Raw genomic sequence first — 20,004 nt, 5'->3', positions numbered from 1 at the left:
GTTCTTTTTGATTCAATTGTGACTAAAACTGACAAGTTATGCTAGGGAAGCATAAAGCTTATGGCTTTCATGAATCACATTTTGACTTTTAATGAGAAACTGAAAGATTTTCACTTTCTTTAATATTTCTGTAATTTTGGTAATTGTTAAATTTCTACTCAGCCACTTCTGTCCTTCATTTATACATCTTAAATATTCTTCAATGTTTTAATCATAAATTGATGGTAACTCTTAAAACAGTATTCTTTCCCCAGGGAGTACCTAATTTTCCAAACTATTATTAAATCACAAAAATTATTATTTCATCATAAATTACTACATCACAGTTATAAATTAAAAAACTGTAATTACTCTTGTGAGCATGTTGTAGTTTAATTACAAGCAACGGGTGGAAACTGTTGTAGGACAACAGAAGTATTTATATAATTCATAAGCTATGTATAATTTGTAAATGTTGTTTATTGTAAACGATATTTTATTGTTCGTCTTATAAAGTATATTCCTAGTTTGGAAAATAAATTATTATTAAATCAAGAATAAAGAAGTCAATTATTTATCATCAGCTGTGGATTACCTTATGCATCTCCATATGCAATGTTACCCTTTAAAAAATGGCTGTAAACAACACCATTTAATTTTCATAAGAAGTAAAACAAGTTTTATGTAATAGCTAATATCATTTTAGCTACTTTCAGATTCTTTTATATTTAAGTTTTAGGATATGTTATGAGAGAGATCCAAATTCAGTAGAGGAAAAAATCCAAACAGGTTTATTAAATACATCACGTATAAATGGAATGCTGTTTAGACCTCAGAGATTTTTAAATTTAATTACTTTTTAAAAGTTCTAAATCGACAGAGATTCTTTCTGATGACTGAAAGTACTAAAAGTACTTTCTAATTAAAACTAATAGTATGCAGTCATGAATGATTCATTTTATAATTACTTGGCAAATGTATAAAACAATTCATTCTATAAAATAAGCATTTTCATTAATTTAATGGTATCCACACAATAAAACAATGAAAAATTGTATGAAAAATATGCATTTTAAAAACTACTATTTTTACACTTAATGACTGAATATTACTTTAACTTTAACAACACAATCAAACAATTATGCAAATAAACACAAGATACATCATTCCATCTGATCAGCTGGTCTAAAGTGGTTGAGAGCATTTATGGTCCAATCTCCATCGACTCCTTTAGTAAAATCACGGATAAATCTGTAATTACAGATAAATATTTTTTCTCTAAACTCTGGCATTACACCAATATTTAGGGGTATATTATCACCTTGGTCTTTCATTTCTCTCAAGCCTTGTAATATATGGTAACACATAGTGATTTCAACAAATCGCTGCTGCTTCCCTCCTTCTTCTGCAAAGAAAAAAGGATATAATTACAGAAGTATTGGCTTGATTACTGACATTAAACATATACTCTCATCGGTTATCGACACTCTATGGATCTGTTGTTACCCCATTATTTATATTTTTGTCTTAGATCTCAAGGTACTTTTCAGAATTCTTTTCTTCTAAATTATAATTCTCTCAAAATTATAATTAATTATTTATTAATAATTTATACTTTTTTTAGTCTAAAAAAAAATGTGGTGAACACAGTTCAAAAACAACTACATTCACCTGAGTCATTCACACATTACTGGCATTATTCAGTAAGTTCTATTGTGATATATGAAACATTGCGAGACATATATTAACCTGAAAATTAAATAATTTCTTATTAATCATGAATTATTTACTGATGCATGAGTGCAAAGTAAGTTACGACAAGAACCTTGGTGAGTGTCATAAACTTTACAAGAGTGCATTAATGGTTCATTATAGAGAGTTGCAAACCATATTTTTTCTACGGCTAAGAAAGTACTGGGACTATTGATTTAAATCAATGAAAGAATAGATTGTTTACAGAATATATTTTTAATTTTTCAAAAAATACATTAACAATACATTTCTGTGGCAATAGGTTATCAGTCATAAGTTCTGCCTTTTCTTTAATATGGCATTTCTTCCTCAGAAATAGATAATTAACAAAAGGATAAACAGTGAAATGTAGAAAATTAATTAATTACCTATTGGTATACTTTCTAATTAACCTGTTTCTAACTACCAAGTTGGATTAAAATCAAAGTATAAAAGCAGCTGATACATTGAACAATACCGCTTCTGATCGGTCAATGGTAGAAAAGAGTAGGCTTTTGATTGATTGAGCACCTGTATCATAATTAAAATCTGCTTCATAATGATCCTCATTATGATACAGGTTACAGCCGAATAATTCAAACATTATATACAACTGTAGGAAAAATACATTTATTTTATTATTTGTGAAAGAAAAAGATCTATTCTTTGTCAACATTACAATGGTAGCTGAACAATTTATAATTAAGTTGGACATTTTCTTAGGCAGTACAATGATGGACAGTAGGTTCTTCCAATACCTGTTCTAAGGATGCTCCTCAAACACTGAGGAGGAAAGTAATTTTTACCACAGTATATATATCTCATATATTCTAACTTACGCCTGATTCAAATCACTGATCAATAATAAGTTGCTCCCATCTGACTAAATTCAGTTTCATTCCTGAGGAATTAAAGAGCACAATGAACTCGCACTACATGGATGAATTGTTGCCTCATACTCTCATATCTGAAGGTTAAGAAGGGTACTCTCATCTCTGAAGGGTATTTAAGAAGGTCAATGGAAGACCTTCTTCATCCTCCAAGGTGAGAGAATCTTGGGACTTCTTGATCCAATATCCTCAATACTACCTAATAGGGAAGGGTCAACATGGAAGCATCCTACCTGTGCAACACCTATACCGGAAGACTGAAATGCCTACTGAACGAAACCAAGCATTCTAATCCCTACTAGAATATAAACATAATTCATCTTGAAAATTATTAGCACCACTTAGCAAAAAAAAAGCCAGACATGGCTTATTAGCTATTAAATTTTGTTTATTAGCACAAAAAGGCAGTCATTCAATCCTGTATTCTTCAAATGGACACATACAGTTTAATGGTGCAAATGGAATAGTGAAAGTTAAATAGTAGATTCAAGATTTTAAAATAGTTTTACACACAAACATTACTGAAGATGGGCTTATGCCCGAAAGCGCTTTAATGTGAAAAAAGATAAGGTAAGAATGTTTTTTAATTCTGCACTTTGGGGAGTGGCTGAATAAGTTTTATATTATATTATTATCTAGAGTTTATGTACAGAGAAGATATGGACTACAAAAAAAAAAAATAATTTAATAAATTAATAAAATAAGTTATATTTGAAATAATAAATGAATACTATTTTACACTTGATTTATTCAGTTTACCCGTAAACATTAATTATAAGCATTCAGATCATAAAGTTCTATTTTTAGTAACAATTTGGCATACAATATGCATAAAGAAAACATAATAAAATATTTAAGCAAACCATCTAGCAAATAAAATCTGTTAAATCATGCACAAGATACAAGAAATTTTCAGTAAAAAAAAACCTTTTACAGTTAGAACCCACTAAATTTAATTGTAAGAATTTTTTTCTTTTTTTTATTGAGAATGCATACATTTAGGCTGTAATCGAAAAATATATTAATTTTATCTTAATATTCAGTTTCCCTAATGTAAAATTCACTGTAGACAATGAAAAACTGGTTCCAATTTCAGTGTGACATGCTTAATTATCCTCAAAAACTAAATTAACTTCTTAAAATCACTACAAATAAAGATGTTCCATAATAATATATAGTTTGCATTTGCTAATCAAATCACAAAAATATTATCTTTACTACAATTGACAATTTACAAATTTGAAAAATATTTACAAAATGAAAAATATTAACAAACTAATACTTATATGCACAAAAATTACATTTATTTTTTTTTACTATTTCTCAACATAGCTGCTTTCAACTTCAACACATTTTTATAACATTTCGCTAGTTTCTTATTTCCTCTTAAGAAATTCTGGCTCCAGTGGCTTAAACTACATATTAATGCCATTTTTCAATTTGTCATCACCATCAAACCTTTGAGATGCAAACCATTGTTTAAAGTGGAGAAAAATAAAATAATCACCGAGAGCTAAGTCAGGTCATTTTCTATGGATGATAGAAAATTTTCCAACAAAAGTCTTCTAATTGCCTTAGTGAATGATTTGCCATGTGTGGCTGGAAGTTGTCATGCAAAAACAAAATCCTACAGGATAGCATCCAATTTGTTTGTTTTTTTAGCTCTTTTAATGTTTTGCAATATGTATTGGCATTCACAATAGTTTCATGATTACTAAATTCAACAAGTAAGATCTTTTAGTCCCAAAAAACCACAGCCATAAACTTGTTTAATGAACATTCTTGCCTGAACTTCTTCACTCCAGATGAATGCCTGCTTTGTCTCGACATTCAAATAAGAAATCTTGGTTTTACCTCTGGTAACAATGTAATCAAACAATTCATCTGCTTCATCTATAATATTGCAAAATTCAAGTTCTGCAGCAAAATGTTTTTCATTGTGAGTGGGTGTATGTTGGTTAACATTTTTGGCACCCATCTGGCACATACATAATTTTTAATAACCCAATTTTTCCGTCAAAACTTCATAAACCTAAGATCGTTAAACATCAATGATAATTAAATTGTGACACGGTAAAGCACCAGTTTTCTCTAATTTTCCTTTAACTCTAACTTTTCAATCAAATCATCTGTTATCACTGATGGCCAGCCAGCTGCTAAGATCTTTATCACAAACATTCATTCACCCTTCTTGAAATCAACAGCACCAATGTCTAACTTTAGTCACTCATAATATTCGAACTGTAAATGTCACAAATTTGCCTGTAAATTTCAGCCACAGAATTGTTTTTCCATCAAAAATCAGATTAATCCTAGTACTTCACACTTGGTAGAATCACGAATTGCGGCACTCATTATAAATGGATTATATCAATTAATAGTTTCGGATATTAAAAATATTCTGACAGAAATAAAATCATTACTAGATTAAAAACTGTAAAAACAAGTAAAACTTACTGCAAGTATTTTTTTACATGTCTGAATTTAATTGCTTTTATTAATTTTTTTTTTAACTGGAAGATAAAGTTTTCGGACAAACTTGAACTTGTGGATGAGAATACAGTATGGAAATTTGGTACCTTTGATATTGGTATATCAGATGGTATGGTATAAAAAACACTAAACTTGACTAAGATTCAAATTTGGGACCTTCAAGATAAAAGGCTGAGATGCTAAGACTATGTAAAAGATTAGTAGAGAAACAGGATGCAAACTTACTACTAAATTTAAAACTTTACTTTCCTTATCACATTGTCCAGTAGAAGATAAAAATTAACCCGATTCCTTCGCCCAATCTTTTCATTACATGATATAAATATATACAGGTGTTGAAGCAAACAGTATCCTAAAGCAATAACTGTATTAAGAGAACCAGTTCATATGGTTTAATAACTTTTTTTAATAAACACAACTCACAAGTTTTAATTAAGGTTAGCCAAGATCAATGTGTGCACTTTCTATAGCTCAGTAGATGTCTAGATGATAATCCAACTATTGTTTAGTGTTTAGGAATACCTGCAGCATTATTAGTCTAACAGCTTCAACAATTCTATTTTCAGCTCTCCAAATCTCAAACCTTTCTTTGGTATTCACAACTTTTAATAAATCCCCAAGTAAAAATGTCCAAACAACTGATATCTGGATAACTAGGTGGCCATGCAGTCGGACCTCCTTGTCCAATCCAACAAGTGAAAAGTGTTAGTCAAGAACATGAAAGTGTGGTGGAACACAATCTTGTAAACTGAAGCTTGCAGGAATGTGAGAAGCAGCAAAGTTCTCAAGCATGTCAAGCTATGTGTGCCCCATCACAGTGGGCTCCATGAAAAAAACTCTATCAATAAAGTCATTTTTGAGCAATTCTAACCAGACATTTACTTTTGATAAGTCTCTTTCATTTTTTATTACTGTATCAGGGTTTTCAGTATACCAGATTCAACAATTGTCAGTTAACTTTCCTGCACATATAAAAAATTTTCCTCATTACTAAACAATAATATATCAAGATAATTAGAATTGTTTTCAACACAATGCATTACCTCTGCAGCACACTGATACCATAGGCAGAAGTCATTTGGTTTAATGTGATGAAGGAGTTGTAACTTGTACATTCATAAACAGAGGTGCTTACGAACAATGTCATGAACAATGGAACAGGGGATTTGGAGTGCATAACTAGTGTTCATAATTAACTTTCCAGGATTGGCAGTGAATGCATAGTGTTCACAAGATCCACATTCTCGTCACTAATTGAAACTTTTGGATAAATTCTATTCTATGAAACCAAGTTTCCTGTCTCTCTTAAAGTCATATCCCATGGATGAAAAGACTTGGATGTAGGAGGACCAATATTCCCTAAGTTTGTACAAACCGTTAAATACTCATAACTGAATGAAACTCCCCAAACCAAAGCAAGCACTTGAAACTTCTGTTGTAGGGTCTGGATTTTCGGTTTGTAAAAGCAAGCTTCCAGACTATCCTAAAATGTTACACTGCACAAGTGTAACATACATTATTTTCGGACTAAATAATTTGGTTAAGTTCGTTAAGTTAAGAATGAGATTAGATTTGTTTAAAACTAAATTAAGTTATATTACGCTGTAGTGTAAGGTAGGTCAAGTGAAATATACATTATTTAAAGAGTAAGGGAAATTTAACTGAGTTTAGTTAAGTAAAGGTAAAGGTAAGTTTAGGTTACGTAACTAATGATTCCAGTTACTGAAATTCATATGATAAACATAACTAGCACTCATTAACTTCATCTAATTAACTCAAATGGGCCAATTGTTAGGCTCAGTCCATAATTATATACAATAACCAATTATTTTGTGAAAATAATGTTATATTACACTTTTACGGTGCTGAAATATGAAATTTTTGGTGACAACACTGTGTAACTTACAAGGGTGATAACTCAGGTGAAAGATGTTTCTCAAAAAAATTCAATTGTTAAATGTTTTAAGTCCTAAATAACAGTATATTCAAAATTTCATAAAACTTGACAGTAAGTCCCTAATTGTAAACGATTACCCAATTATAATATACTTTTCAATTGCATTCTAAATAGATTTTTATTTAACTAAAAGAACACAACCAGCATTAATATCACCTAACACCAAGCTGAGGACACCCAAACTAATCACTGAAAACACTATAATATGAGTTTAAACTGTCTTTATTACGTTTGGTTAAGCTTAGGCTTATCATATATTTTTTGGGTCCAACATAGGGCATATTTTTGAAATTACATAAAAATCGTAACAGTTTACTGAAACATTAAACTTTATTTATTCAGTTGTATTTTTCACTAGATATAACTTTTTTCAATAATGGTTTTTTTGTTTTAATTACATCATAAAATTGACAACAAGAAAGTTCTGAATTAATTTTAAAATTTAGTAGATATTTAACAGTAAATAATGAAAGTCTACCCCTTTTTACAGACCAAATGTTCCCTATAATTGAAAAAATTCTCTCAACTGGAACAGATGTCTCAGGCAAAGACATCGCAAACTCATCCATTTTAGAAGTATTGCAACATGAAATATCAGTCTTTTGAAACACCTTAAAAACTGCTTTCCATTTCTCTTCAAGAATATCTGGAACTTTTTCAGAACTTGAACCACAACATACCCTTTGGTTTTGAATTACCTGGTTCAACAATGTACGTTCATCAAATAGATCATCAATATTTAAGGAATCTTTTATAATTTCATTAACAACTTGTGCACTCTCTTCTAAATTAGACCAGGCAATTTCAGTTCATAAATTTATCCACTGAAACTTAACTTTATTAAAACTGTTTCTCCACAACTCTAAGTATTGGATACTAGAATTATAAAAATGATCTACGCTTGAAGACTTTTGTTCCTGAACATCATTATTTTCTTTTAGCATGCATAGCAATTCTTTGGCAGAAGATGGTATAAATTTGTGGAGTTTTCTTTCCTGAAGTTGACAAATTAATTCAAAATATGTCTGAAATGCTTCTGTTGCCGTGATAAAATTAGCTTCCAATTTCAGAACTATATTATTAAATAACTATAGAGTACCATATAAAAATTTCAAAAACTGTTCACTTTCTAGATTTAAAAAAAAATCAAATAATAATTCTGGGCACAAAATAAAAAGATTTTAGGCCATTAAAAATGGAAAGAATTCTTTCTATTGCAGGTAAGAAGCTAAGGAATCACGTGTTGCTATGAGATAATACTTTTTTGTAATCTGTTTCCATAAATTCACAGAACATAAGTTTCGTTACTCTTACTGTATATATGTGAAAATATTTATAAATTCTTATAACAATAAGTTTTATGTCCAGCGGTAGAGAATCACATGCTGTTTGTACTGAATTGTGTACGATGTGAGCTCAACAACCTAATCCCAAAGTAGGTCTATCTAAATTACTTTTAACTTTTCTGAACACATTTTCATTTTACTTTCTCTTCACACCACCAAAATTACTTTTAAGTGTTTTCAGCAGTATAACAAACCAACTTTTTCTTTAAGTTTGTATTTTTTCACACACTGCAAAATATACAGAGTCAAAATTTGAGCAGTTTCACCTGACACTTCATCAAAATTTAAAAGTCTTAACTTGAATTCCCTCCTCCAGACTGAAAAATCTTACAACAATCGGAATAAGTTTTACTTCACTTCTGTTGAGCTATCCATCGTTAGTTTAATAACAAAGAACAGTTTTCCATAGAATGCAACACATTACCAAATATAAATGACGAAATAACTTTAACAATAATTGCCTTGGTTTTGGTTCTAGCAGATGAAAATTTTGGGTCATATAACTTTTTAACCAGTTTAGATGTATAGGCTGATGTTTTGAAACAGTTTGTGTCTAATAGTGTGGTATGAAAATGTAGCTTTTCTTTAGCAGTACACTCCAGATCACTGTTATTTCAAAAATTTGTATTCCTGTTGCAGGTTAACATTTAACACACATTTTCTTTTGCCCATTGCTAAATGATGAGACAAAAAATGAATAGAGATAAAATTATCAAAAACAAGTTATTTCACACAAGAAAACAATATAAACACACTGCTCCTGTTGTGTTGCTAAATGACTAAGTAAAAAGCTGTGGCGAAACTGGTAGCCATGCCTCCATCAAAATTGATGTCAGCACTTGCTCAAAGATCGAATGAGAAATGCACGGCCATAAGAGAATGTTTAAAAACATGATATCAAACATACAGGTTTAAAATTAAAAATATCCTCCCCAATCATAAAATTCTCAAACCCCAGACAGCACTAAAAAATCACAACTGTCCAGGCTAATCCCGGACGTATGATAAGCCTAGTTAAGATGTCATTTTAAATAATTTCCATTCCTGACCATCACAGAAAAACAAAATAAATAAAGACTCCTAAATCCCATACAAAATGAAATATACTCACTAACATATCCTACCCTTACACTACTAACATACCTTTTAGTAAAAAAATATACTAAATAATTTTAAAAACAATGTGGGTTACCAACAATCAAATTAATAACATATGCATGAGCATAAATTAGAGGCTGAGGGACTATTAAGAAAATTTATAAATATGCAATACATTCTGACGTGAAAAACTAATAATGGATAGTATACAAAAATCTACTACAAAATACACAACTAGATAGACAAGGCCCTTTTTGTTAACATAAAAATTGACAATATGAAATAAATAGCAAGTGGTACTTTTGCAAGTAACTAAATCTTCAACAAATGTAAATAAAAGTAGCATATCTTCCCTAAAAATCATTCTGTTTTGCATATGAAAATTGGCAAAAAAATGTAACTAAGTGTTTAGAATTAAATATTCCTCATCTTGACCGTACTCCTTCTTCAGCTATGATCATGTTCTCTAAGTTCTTAATTAGGTGCACAAGTGTGAGGTGGTGAACCAACTCTGCTATAGGTTTTATAATGATATAAAATATTAGACTAGACATTGAGAAACAATCACATCAATTACTAACACTTACCGTTATCATCAGGAAAAATTACACCAATTTCATAAGGAAAAGAAAAATAAATATCATCTTCTTTTACAGCCAACTGCTGCCTCTGAGCCATGGTGAAAGTAGATAAGCTTTTCTTTACTTCCATTATAACCTCTGGACTAACTAAGCCCTCTAAATTATTTATTTCTCCTCGAGATAAGAATTCTGAGACAACTACAACTGCCTGAAACAAATTGTCAAAACTGAATTTAACATATAATTTCTATTCTGCTCAAAAACTCAATCATCCACCATGTTTATGTAAATATAAAATTTACTTTCAAGAGTTTAAGAGTTACATCACTACCTTTCAAAACTGAATATTAAAAAAATATAAAATCAGTAAAAATAATTGTTTAAAAAATAAATTTAAAAAACTACTCATGTAAACATGCATTCACATGATTCTGTCTGAGATACTGTTCACTTCAGAATGGAATGGAACACAAGAATGGCGGGAGTTTCAATATTTCCCCCTACACATCGCAGAGCCTGGACAATGTCCCTTGCTGCTGTATCATTCTATAATTGGACATGTTTCATGGGTTATTTAGTGGCGGTTATAAATTTTAAGTTTTATTTATGGACGGATTTGGTGATTTGCGTTCCTGTCCATATGGACCAGCAGGAAAATTGATTACTGGGTCTGACCGTAGGGTTCACTTCCTACATCAAGGATTTTGTAGGTATTACAGTTCTTATTGCAACTTATCTTGAGGTGGAACGGAAACCCACTTTTAATATATTATTTATTTCATATTTAATCAAAGTTTAAGTTGTTTAAAAAAATAAGACATTTGTCTAGTGTTAATGGATTTTATATGCTACATATAAAAAGTACATATTGCTGTGGGGGTGGGGGGAGGGTAACTGTTTTTATTCATTAAGTTCCTACATGGATACACACAAGAGTTTTTTGTAAAAAAAACTCTTGTAAAGTAACTTTTTTACAAAAGTAATTTGTAAAAATGTTAATTCTATTGATTTTACTACCTGTATGTACTTTTCTTTATCTATAAGTGTTAATGTAATTAAAAAACTGTACATATTATTAAGCTGCATTTATCAATGTGCACCCAGATTCCTATATAAACTCATATGTATTTTGTTTAGGGTTTGAAAATAAATTCATAATTTTTTTTCTTGAAAATGTTGTTAATTTTGTGAGCATGTTGATTAATCTGCATTAACAATAATAACTTAATAATAACAGGCGTGTCCTAAGTGCCTAGAATATTTTCTACACTCGTGGTTCAATACTGTAACAATTTTATGATAGTATTTTATTACTTGCAAGCCCCAATACCTTATTACATTTAATTAAACTGTTTTCTACATACTTAATTTCTTTAATTCAATTTTCATCTAAAAAGTTGCTAACATTTAACTTTGACATTAACTACTATCCTATTAATGAATGTGTCATCAGATATCAGCATCAATGGTGTCAATACTTACTTTTACTCAAAAAATATAGCCAGTACATAAAAAATCAACAGAAAAAAATGATTAAACTATAACTACATATCTGGTGACTTCAGTAAAATTAAAAGTTATTTTATTGTATGAGCAATGTATTGATTGACAAGATGAGTATCAGTAAAAACACACAGTCTGTAAAAATTAAAAAATGTTAAAGTTATTGAATCGGATTTTGCTACCATCTAACCAGACGGTACAAGCAAAAATATGCTACCTCTTAATAAAAAATAAGATTAATTTAAATTACCTTTTTCGAGCCGGTTATAAAATCCTGGAGATTAAAATCCTTATCGAGGTATCTCATTATAATAAAATTAGATAGGATCCAATTTCTCACAGATTTTATTATACTAGGCCAAAAAATTTCAGGGAATTCCATTAGTTTAGGTAACATAGGTTGTTTATTCTGTGTACAATAATAATGACAGGGCGTACTGGAAACACTACCACACTTAGCCAAATTAACACTATTCTTAAATAATAATGGCACAGTTTCTACAGGCAAATGATACAGAAATTTGTTTTCCAGTTTATTCATAACGAATCGAGTATTTTGAATTGCACATGAGCTTAGTGGTCTACAGCAAAGTAATTTGTTAAATACGTTATTATTGCAGCTGCGTTTAAGCAACATTTTATACACATTTTTATTACACATGCTAAAGATATTCCACAAACCACTAAAAAATAAACTTTCTAACAAGTACTTAAATGATGCTTAATAACACCGCCGAAAAGGCGAAGTAGATAACTGGCCAGCCATTAACCCAACCGACAATAACACGAAAACGACAATACCAGCTCAAAACAACCACCAAAACGTGATTAAAACCAAATTATTAAAGAATTACGGTGTAACTATAATTTATTTTTTCTTTAACAACCGAAAACTGAGTGATCACTTTCCAACATTAAGAACCAGATGAATTGAAGAACAAGGAACTATAACCTACAAAAACATAATGGCGCGCAATTTAAGTACCGACTTGTCTTATTATGATTCTGAGTAAAAAAATCATCAGTTTCAAATTTGCAATTAAACAAATTGTAAATCAAATATGCCTTAAACAATTGTTTAAGAAATTCTGTCTACTCCAATAAAGATTTTGTTGTAATGGTAAGCATGATAATAACCTGTCAAGTTTTTTTTATTCATAATTAAAAGCATGATTATTTTCCAAATATCTTGAAATGTTTCCAGAAGAAATTCTTCCATGTATCTAGAAAATGGGTCATAAATATCTTCTTTTTTTTACTTTTTTTTGTAAGAGAATAAATGTAGAAATATTAGATTAAAACAATGTTTCACATCTAACACTGTAAAATGTTTTTAACATGAAAAAATGTACTCGTAAAAAAAACTCAGAGAAAAATCTTCATATATAAATGGATTTGAGAATAGCTTGTTTTAGAATTTTGGCTCCTAAAAGGTTTCCCCTAATTTATGATGCTTAAAATTAAAAATAAGGCAATAAATACTGTATTAATATGGAGGTAAATATTTGAATATATGCCAAGTTTCAGTTTCAGTGAAACCTTATTTGGGTTCTTCATAAAAAATTAATGGATATGTCTTTAAGAAAATTTCAACTGAAACATGGAAGGCCTGACAAAGGGGATTGAAGTTTAAAAATGGCATATTTAAAGCTGAAAATACGTATAAGAATAGTACATCCCCATATATGTTTGTAAAGAGGCTCGAGTTCTATTGATTCATGCAACTTGAGAAATAGAGAGCAGACTGAGAAAGATAAAAATACTTCTGTCTGAATTGGTATATTACTGCATTGCCCACCCACTTGTTGAATATAATTATAATTTTAAATGCATTAAGAATGTACTTCATTATTGACTAGAATAATTTTAAAATGAGTCCTTGAATTTGGTTTCTAGTACTATTTAAAAAACATCATACAAACACACTTGTTAAATCTTTGTTAGTTCAATAAAATTACTAAAAAAAGTTAATAAAATAAAATTAAGTTGTAGAGAATTTAATTTTTAGTGAAGTTTTAGTGTAATTTTTTGTTAGGTTATCTATAATTAAAACTAATAGTCTGTAATAATAGATCTTGCCAAGTGAGGGGCTTGAGTGCTCAGTGATACAGAGTAGCAGGACCAAAGGTGCAACCATATCAGAGAGGTATCTGTTGAGAGCCAGATTAAAGAATGATTGCTGAAAGAGGGTAGCAGGTCTTTCCGTAGTTGTTAAGCCATAGTTCAGGAGGACTTAAATGGCCATATCAATATCAGTCAATCTTCTGAGTACTGTGCAGCTGAAAGTAATAGAAAACTACAGCTGTGTTTTTTCCAAGAAAATGTAACTCTCTGCATTTTCATTTAACAAAGATGGAGGTGCCTTCCTTGGTAAAATATTCAGGAGGTAAACTAGTCCCCCGTTCAGATCTCTGGATGGGGACTACTAAGGAAGGGGCCACCAAAAGGTAAAAAAATAACATTCTATGAGTCGAAGCATGGAATGTTAGAAATCTAAAAAAGATTGGTAAGTTAGTAAATTTAAAAAAGGAAATGGGTAGGTTAAATGTAGATGTAATAGGAATTAGTGAGGTTAGGTGGGAAGAGGAAAACGACTTTTGGTCAGGTGATTTTAGAATAATTAACTCAGCATCTAATAAAGGGCAGGCAGGAATAGGATTTGTAATGAACATGAAGGTAGGGAAGAGAATAGAGCATTTCAAAAAACTTAGCGATAGAATCATTGTAATCAGGATAAAATCAAAACCTAAGCCAACAAAATTGTTAAGGTGTACATGCCTATAAGTGCCCATGGTGATGATGATGAGGTAGAATGTGTAAATGAAGAAACTGATGAATCAATTAAACATATAAAAGAGAATGACAATTTAATAATAGTTGGAGATTGGAAAGCAAGCATCAGAAAAGGCAAGGCAGAAAACATTGTGGGTGAATACAGGCTGGCCAAAAGGAATGAAAGAGGACTGACTTATTGTTTTGTATGAAGTATAATTTAGTAATTGCCAACACCCAGTTTAAAAATCGTAATAGAAGAATATACACATGGAAAAAGCCAGGTGATACTGCAAGGTATCAGATAGATTATATCACAGTTAAGAAAAGATTTAGAAATCAACACTTCGATCCAGTAGCAGACATTGATAGTAACCATTTATTATTTTTTTTTTGTCTTCAGTCATTTGACTGGTTTGATGCAGCTCTCCAAGATTCCCTATCTAGTGCTAGTCGTTTCATTTCAGTATACCCTCTACATCCTACATCACCAACAATTTGCTTTACATATTCCAAACGTGGCCTGCCTACACAATTTTTCCCTTCTACCTGTCCTTCTAATATTAAAGCGACTATTCCAGGATGCCTTAGTATGTGGCCTATAAGTCTGTCTCTTCTTTTAACTATATTTTTCCAAATGCTTCTTTCTTCATCTATTTGCCGCAATACCTCTTCATTTGTCACTTTATCCACCCATCTGATTTTTAACATTCTCCTATAGCACCGCATTTCAAAAGCTTCTAATCTTTTCTTCTCAGATACTCCGATCGTCCAAGTTTCACTTCCATATAAAGCGACATTCCAAACATGCTTTCAAAAATCTTTTCCTGACATTTAAATTAATTTTTGATGTAAACAAATTATATTTCTTACTGAAGGCTCGTTTAGCTTGTGCTATTCGGCATTTTATATTGCTCCTGCTTCGTGACCATAATTTAGTAATAATTAAATATAGATTGGGGTTTAAAAACTTGAAGAAAAGGTATTGGGATGAATTGGTGGAATTTAGAGAGGATTGAGGAAAAAAATATTTTTGAGGAGGACATTGCAAGAGGTCTAAGTAAAAAAAATAAGGTAGAAAATATAGAAGGATGGGAGAATGTAAAAATTGAAATTCTTAAATAAGCAGAATGGACTCAGGCGGAATTAACTAGCAGTTAATGATGTTAAAGAACAGTGTAGATCTGGAGTAACAGTGCAAGGTGAAAATATAAAGATGCTACAATTTGCTGATGATATAGTAATTCTAACTGAGAGTAAAAAAGATTTAGAAAAAACAATGAATGGCATGGATGAAGTCCTACACAAGAACTACTGCATGAAAATAAACAAGAACAAATCGGAAGTAATGAAATGTAGTAGAAATAATGAAGTACTACTGAATGTAAAAATAGTAACAGAAAAGGCTATGGAGGTAGAAGAATTTTGTTATTTAGGAAGTAGAATTAATAAAGATGGATGAAGCAGGAGCGATATAAAATGCAGAATAGCAAAGGAGAAACGAGCCTCCAGTCAGAAATATAATTTGTTTACATCAAAAATTAATTTAAACATCAGGAAAACATTTTTGAAAGTATATGTTTGGAACGTAGCTTTACATGCAAGTGAAACTTGGACGATCGGAGTACCTGAGAAGAAAAGATTAGAAGCTTTTGAAATGTGGTGCTATAGGAGAATGTTAAAAATCAGATGGGTGGATAAAGTGACAAATGAAGAGGTGTTGCGACAAATTGATGAAGAAAGAAGCATTTGGTAAAATAGAGCTAAAAGAAGTGGGACACTTATAGGCCACATTGTAAGCCATTCTGGAATAGTTGCTTTGATATTGGATGGACATGTAGATGGGAAAAATTGTGTAGGTAGGCAGTGTTTGGAATATGTAAAACAAATGACTTAAGAAAAAAAAAGGTCTGTTATATCAGTTATAAATTAGATGGCAATACATATTCACAGAAAACTGGTTGAAGATTTCATTCTGCTCTATCATGTTGACTTTTCGTGGACCACCTCTCATTTATCCTTAAATTAATTATTCTACTCCATGAAGAAATAGCTTCATCAATAAATAAAAATGAATTTACAGCTTTACCTTAAGAGATTATGAACATTTTTAAAATAAAAAGGATTAAAATTTATTCAATTCTTGGTGCTAATGTACTTTAAAATATGCCAGTATTAAGGGAAAATTTGCTATTCTTAGGATGAAGACCAATTTTACCATCTGAAAAAAGCATTTTATTTCACAATAAGATGCTTATTAAATAAATATTTGAAATTAAACATTAATATATATAATGCTAAAAAATAAATAAAAATACCTGCACTAAACCTTTATGTGTAGCAGCTCAGGAATTTATATTGCAAAGCCACAAATGAATATCCATAAAATGGAACAGAGTACAAGAATGTCAGGAGTTTGTTTTAAACTCCTATTTACTGCAAATCCTGGACATCAGTCCCTTGCTGCTGAGTCCTTCTATTTATCTGCCAGGTATTCAATTTTAATGGCGGCCATAAATTAATTTTTTTAGTTTGATTTTAAGATGGAGAGACTTTAGGAATGCATTGTAATCCCTTGTAGATTGTGTTTGTGGAAAGTATTTTTACTCAGGTTATTCCTTGGGAGATTAGCAAGATATTTGTATCTTTCTCCCAACGTGAATTTCCTTCAGTCTATCCACTGAAGGCCTTTTGGTAAAGCAGGAATCTGCCTGATGGGGCCCTAATTTTGGGAAGGGGTAATTCCCTTCACAGAGGTGTCCGTGGACGGTTGCCTGACTAGTTATTCTTAAAATTAAAGGATAGGGAATCTAGATTGTGGGGATTCTTCTTCTGACAGTGTAGGCTGGGCTGAATTCAACTTCATGCCTTGCTCTTTCTTACTTCACTCTCCAGTTTGTTGGCTGTAAATATTAATAACTGTAACTGAAAGAACTGCGACATCTGAGAAGAGCATTACAGTGGAGAGTGCAGGCATCTTCTTTCTTTCCTTTTGATTAATATCTTTGGACTGGTTCAAAAAATTTTTATGTGAGGCATTGACGTTAAATTTTGGACCAAATTAAAAAATGGAGTTGGGCTAGTTTTTGCCATTTTATAGCAATCATAGAAAATTGAACGCTAGGCAATGAAGATACAAAATAATGAAAATATTTATTAGTTATTTAAAATTCCAGTTTTTAAATCACCGGAATTAAGGTTGGGAGATATTCAACATTCTTTGTAAGCAGTTTTGTCTCTCATAACTTGAAAAACCGTTGATCAAAGTAGATCAAATTTGGACTACATATATAATGTTACTAATATACTAAAATAATAACTAAACATTTTCAGCCAAAGGAACACAGTATTGCCTTATTTTAAAAATTTCAGTCAAATATTTTGGTAACTGATATTAGAAAATAAAATTTTCTTCAGACTCATCAATAAATTAAATTATTTCTTCATTCTGACCAATGAATGCATTTATTTGGTGTTCGATTTCAAATTGTAAATAGTATTATATTCTAGCAAAAATAATGGTAGAAATTTCACAGAAAATACAGTGATTTCATAATTTGCAATTTATCATATATGATTTTGGCATGCAAAACTATCTAAAAATAAGCACATATTAAGAATTTTTTAATATAAGAAAAAAATTAACATTTAAGTATTAATCAAAATAAGTTATTTTATCATGTTTGCATATGTAAGCAATAAAAAAATCGACAAGAATTATTCCCAGAATGAAACCATATATAAGATTTTAAGTTTGTAGATATTCATTCCATACTCCAGCTGCTGGTATGTGAATGGAGGAAATGCACAAACTGCCTGTAATTTCTCTTTCAATGGAAATGATATACTAATTATAACTAGGTTAGCTGAAAAGATAAAAATTAAGATTGTAAATTTTAACCTGCCAGAAAAATCGCATTTGAACAAACTTTGAATTAGATTAGCTTTACCCAATCAATCTTGAGTTTTTTTTCTATAATTGTAAATCAGTGCCACACAAACAATTTGGATAATTTATATAAACTTATTTTTTATAATAAATAACTTGCCCACAAGATTATGTACAATAATTAATTTAAATTGATGATAATCTAAGTAGTATTTAAAATTTAGCTTCTGGTCATAAAATGTAAGGTTTGATGAATTCTTTTACTGTGTATTCCTATTAAACTGCTGTCTTAACATACTGCATAAGTCTTGAAAAGGTGGGCAGTTACATAATTTGGGAAAACTACTTTTTCTTGGATCAAACATATTATGATAACAAGAGTTACCATAATGTTATTTTTTTACAGTGTATTTGTGAAAAAACAAACAATAATGAATTATCAGACCACTTACTATTATTTTTGTACAGAATCCTTACAAAACTTTTTAAGTTGCCATAACTGTGTAACATAACACTGTTTATGTGGTGGTGCTATTGTTATATTTTTACAATTAATAATGCCATGGAGGGAAATGTCCAATAGTAATCATTTAACTGTAGAATTTCGCTTTAAGTTGACTTAATTCAAAAGATATTTCATGTAGCACAGACACTTGAAATTCATATACTGCTATATCCTAATGTATTGTATTGGATAAATTCAAGGGTCCCAGTTTGCAACATAAGCACTTCAGTGTCACATTGGGCTATTTTTTACAACCACTGGGTAAGATACTAATAGAATGAGTCCTTCAGACAGGTCTGCATGCAGAATCATCCCCATCAAATAATACTAAGTAAATCAAAGAGGTCTTCAGGTTCTTAACATGATCGTAACAAAACAACTTAAATATAAGCCATAACTAGTTATAAGTTTAGGCGAGAGATAGTTTTTCGTAATGAAAACCCTTGTCCATTCCCAGAATTGTATAGTGTGTGTTAGATTCAATTTAATTATATTAACATGTAAGCCAGGTCTTCCTATTGAATTCGAAATTCAAAGTAATGCATCTAATTATAGTGGTGTTGTAATGTAAAAAGATCTTATTAGTGTAATTCCATGCATAACGTTGATATTTTTGTTCATCCTTAAAAAAAAATATTTTTTTCCTAAAGGCAACATTTTACAGTTTTATAAACAAATTGGTTACATTGTTTTAAATTTATTTTTATATGAAACGTAACATGCAATATAGATTTCAATAAAACCTTTCTTGTTTGGATGATTGATTCAGTACATAAACCTAGGCTTGTACAAAGGAATATGTTATAGGATTAGTGAAAAGTGTGAGAAACACAAGATTGCTACCACTCTGCCATATAGGTTAATTCTGTAAAAGTTGAAAAATATTTTTTTTAAAAATAAGCTTTATTAATGTTATTCAGAACTATTACTCTGTGGTGTGATTACATGTGTAGTGGTTAACAAGATCTTTTTTTATTAGTGTACTTTAATTTCTAAAAAGGCTGTTTTTTCACCTTGACCTTTTTCATCTACCTAATTTTCCTTGTTAAAATATGTTTATAGTATTCCTGGGGTTAAAATAGTATAATAGTAAACAATAAATATTAGAATAATTGAATTTCATCCTAGGTTGTGAAATGCTACAGAAAAAATATTAAATTGTTACCTTCAATTGAAATATAGTACAGTACGTATATATGTTATCAAAACGTATAATATATTAGCAACAACATATTCTTCAATAATAGATCAAAATTATTT

At 30.2% G+C, this 20,004-nt stretch overlaps 1 protein-coding gene across 1 annotated transcript; it reads right to left on the bottom strand.

Moving 5' to 3' along the window:
- Positions 1–971: 971 nt before the first annotated feature.
- LOC142321422 (m-AAA protease-interacting protein 1, mitochondrial-like) lies at positions 972–12,535 on the bottom strand. The gene is made up of 3 exons (XM_075359491.1): positions 11,829–12,535; positions 10,082–10,283; positions 972–1,384 (listed from the first exon to the last, which is right to left on the bottom strand). The coding sequence occupies exons 1-3, from the start codon at positions 12,237–12,239 to the stop codon at positions 1,143–1,145; spliced, it is 855 nt and encodes a 284-aa protein (XP_075215606.1). The 5' UTR covers positions 12,240–12,535; the 3' UTR covers positions 972–1,142.
- Between the last annotated feature and the right edge of the window lie 7,469 nt (positions 12,536–20,004).

This window comes from Lycorma delicatula, chromosome 3 (assembly GCF_047948215.1).
Source record: "Lycorma delicatula isolate Av1 chromosome 3, ASM4794821v1, whole genome shotgun sequence".
In the NCBI taxonomy this organism is placed as follows: domain Eukaryota; kingdom Metazoa; phylum Arthropoda; class Insecta; order Hemiptera; family Fulgoridae; genus Lycorma; species Lycorma delicatula.
The sequence above is the reverse complement of the archived record's forward strand: the minus strand, read 5'-3'. Positions and strand labels throughout refer to the sequence as shown.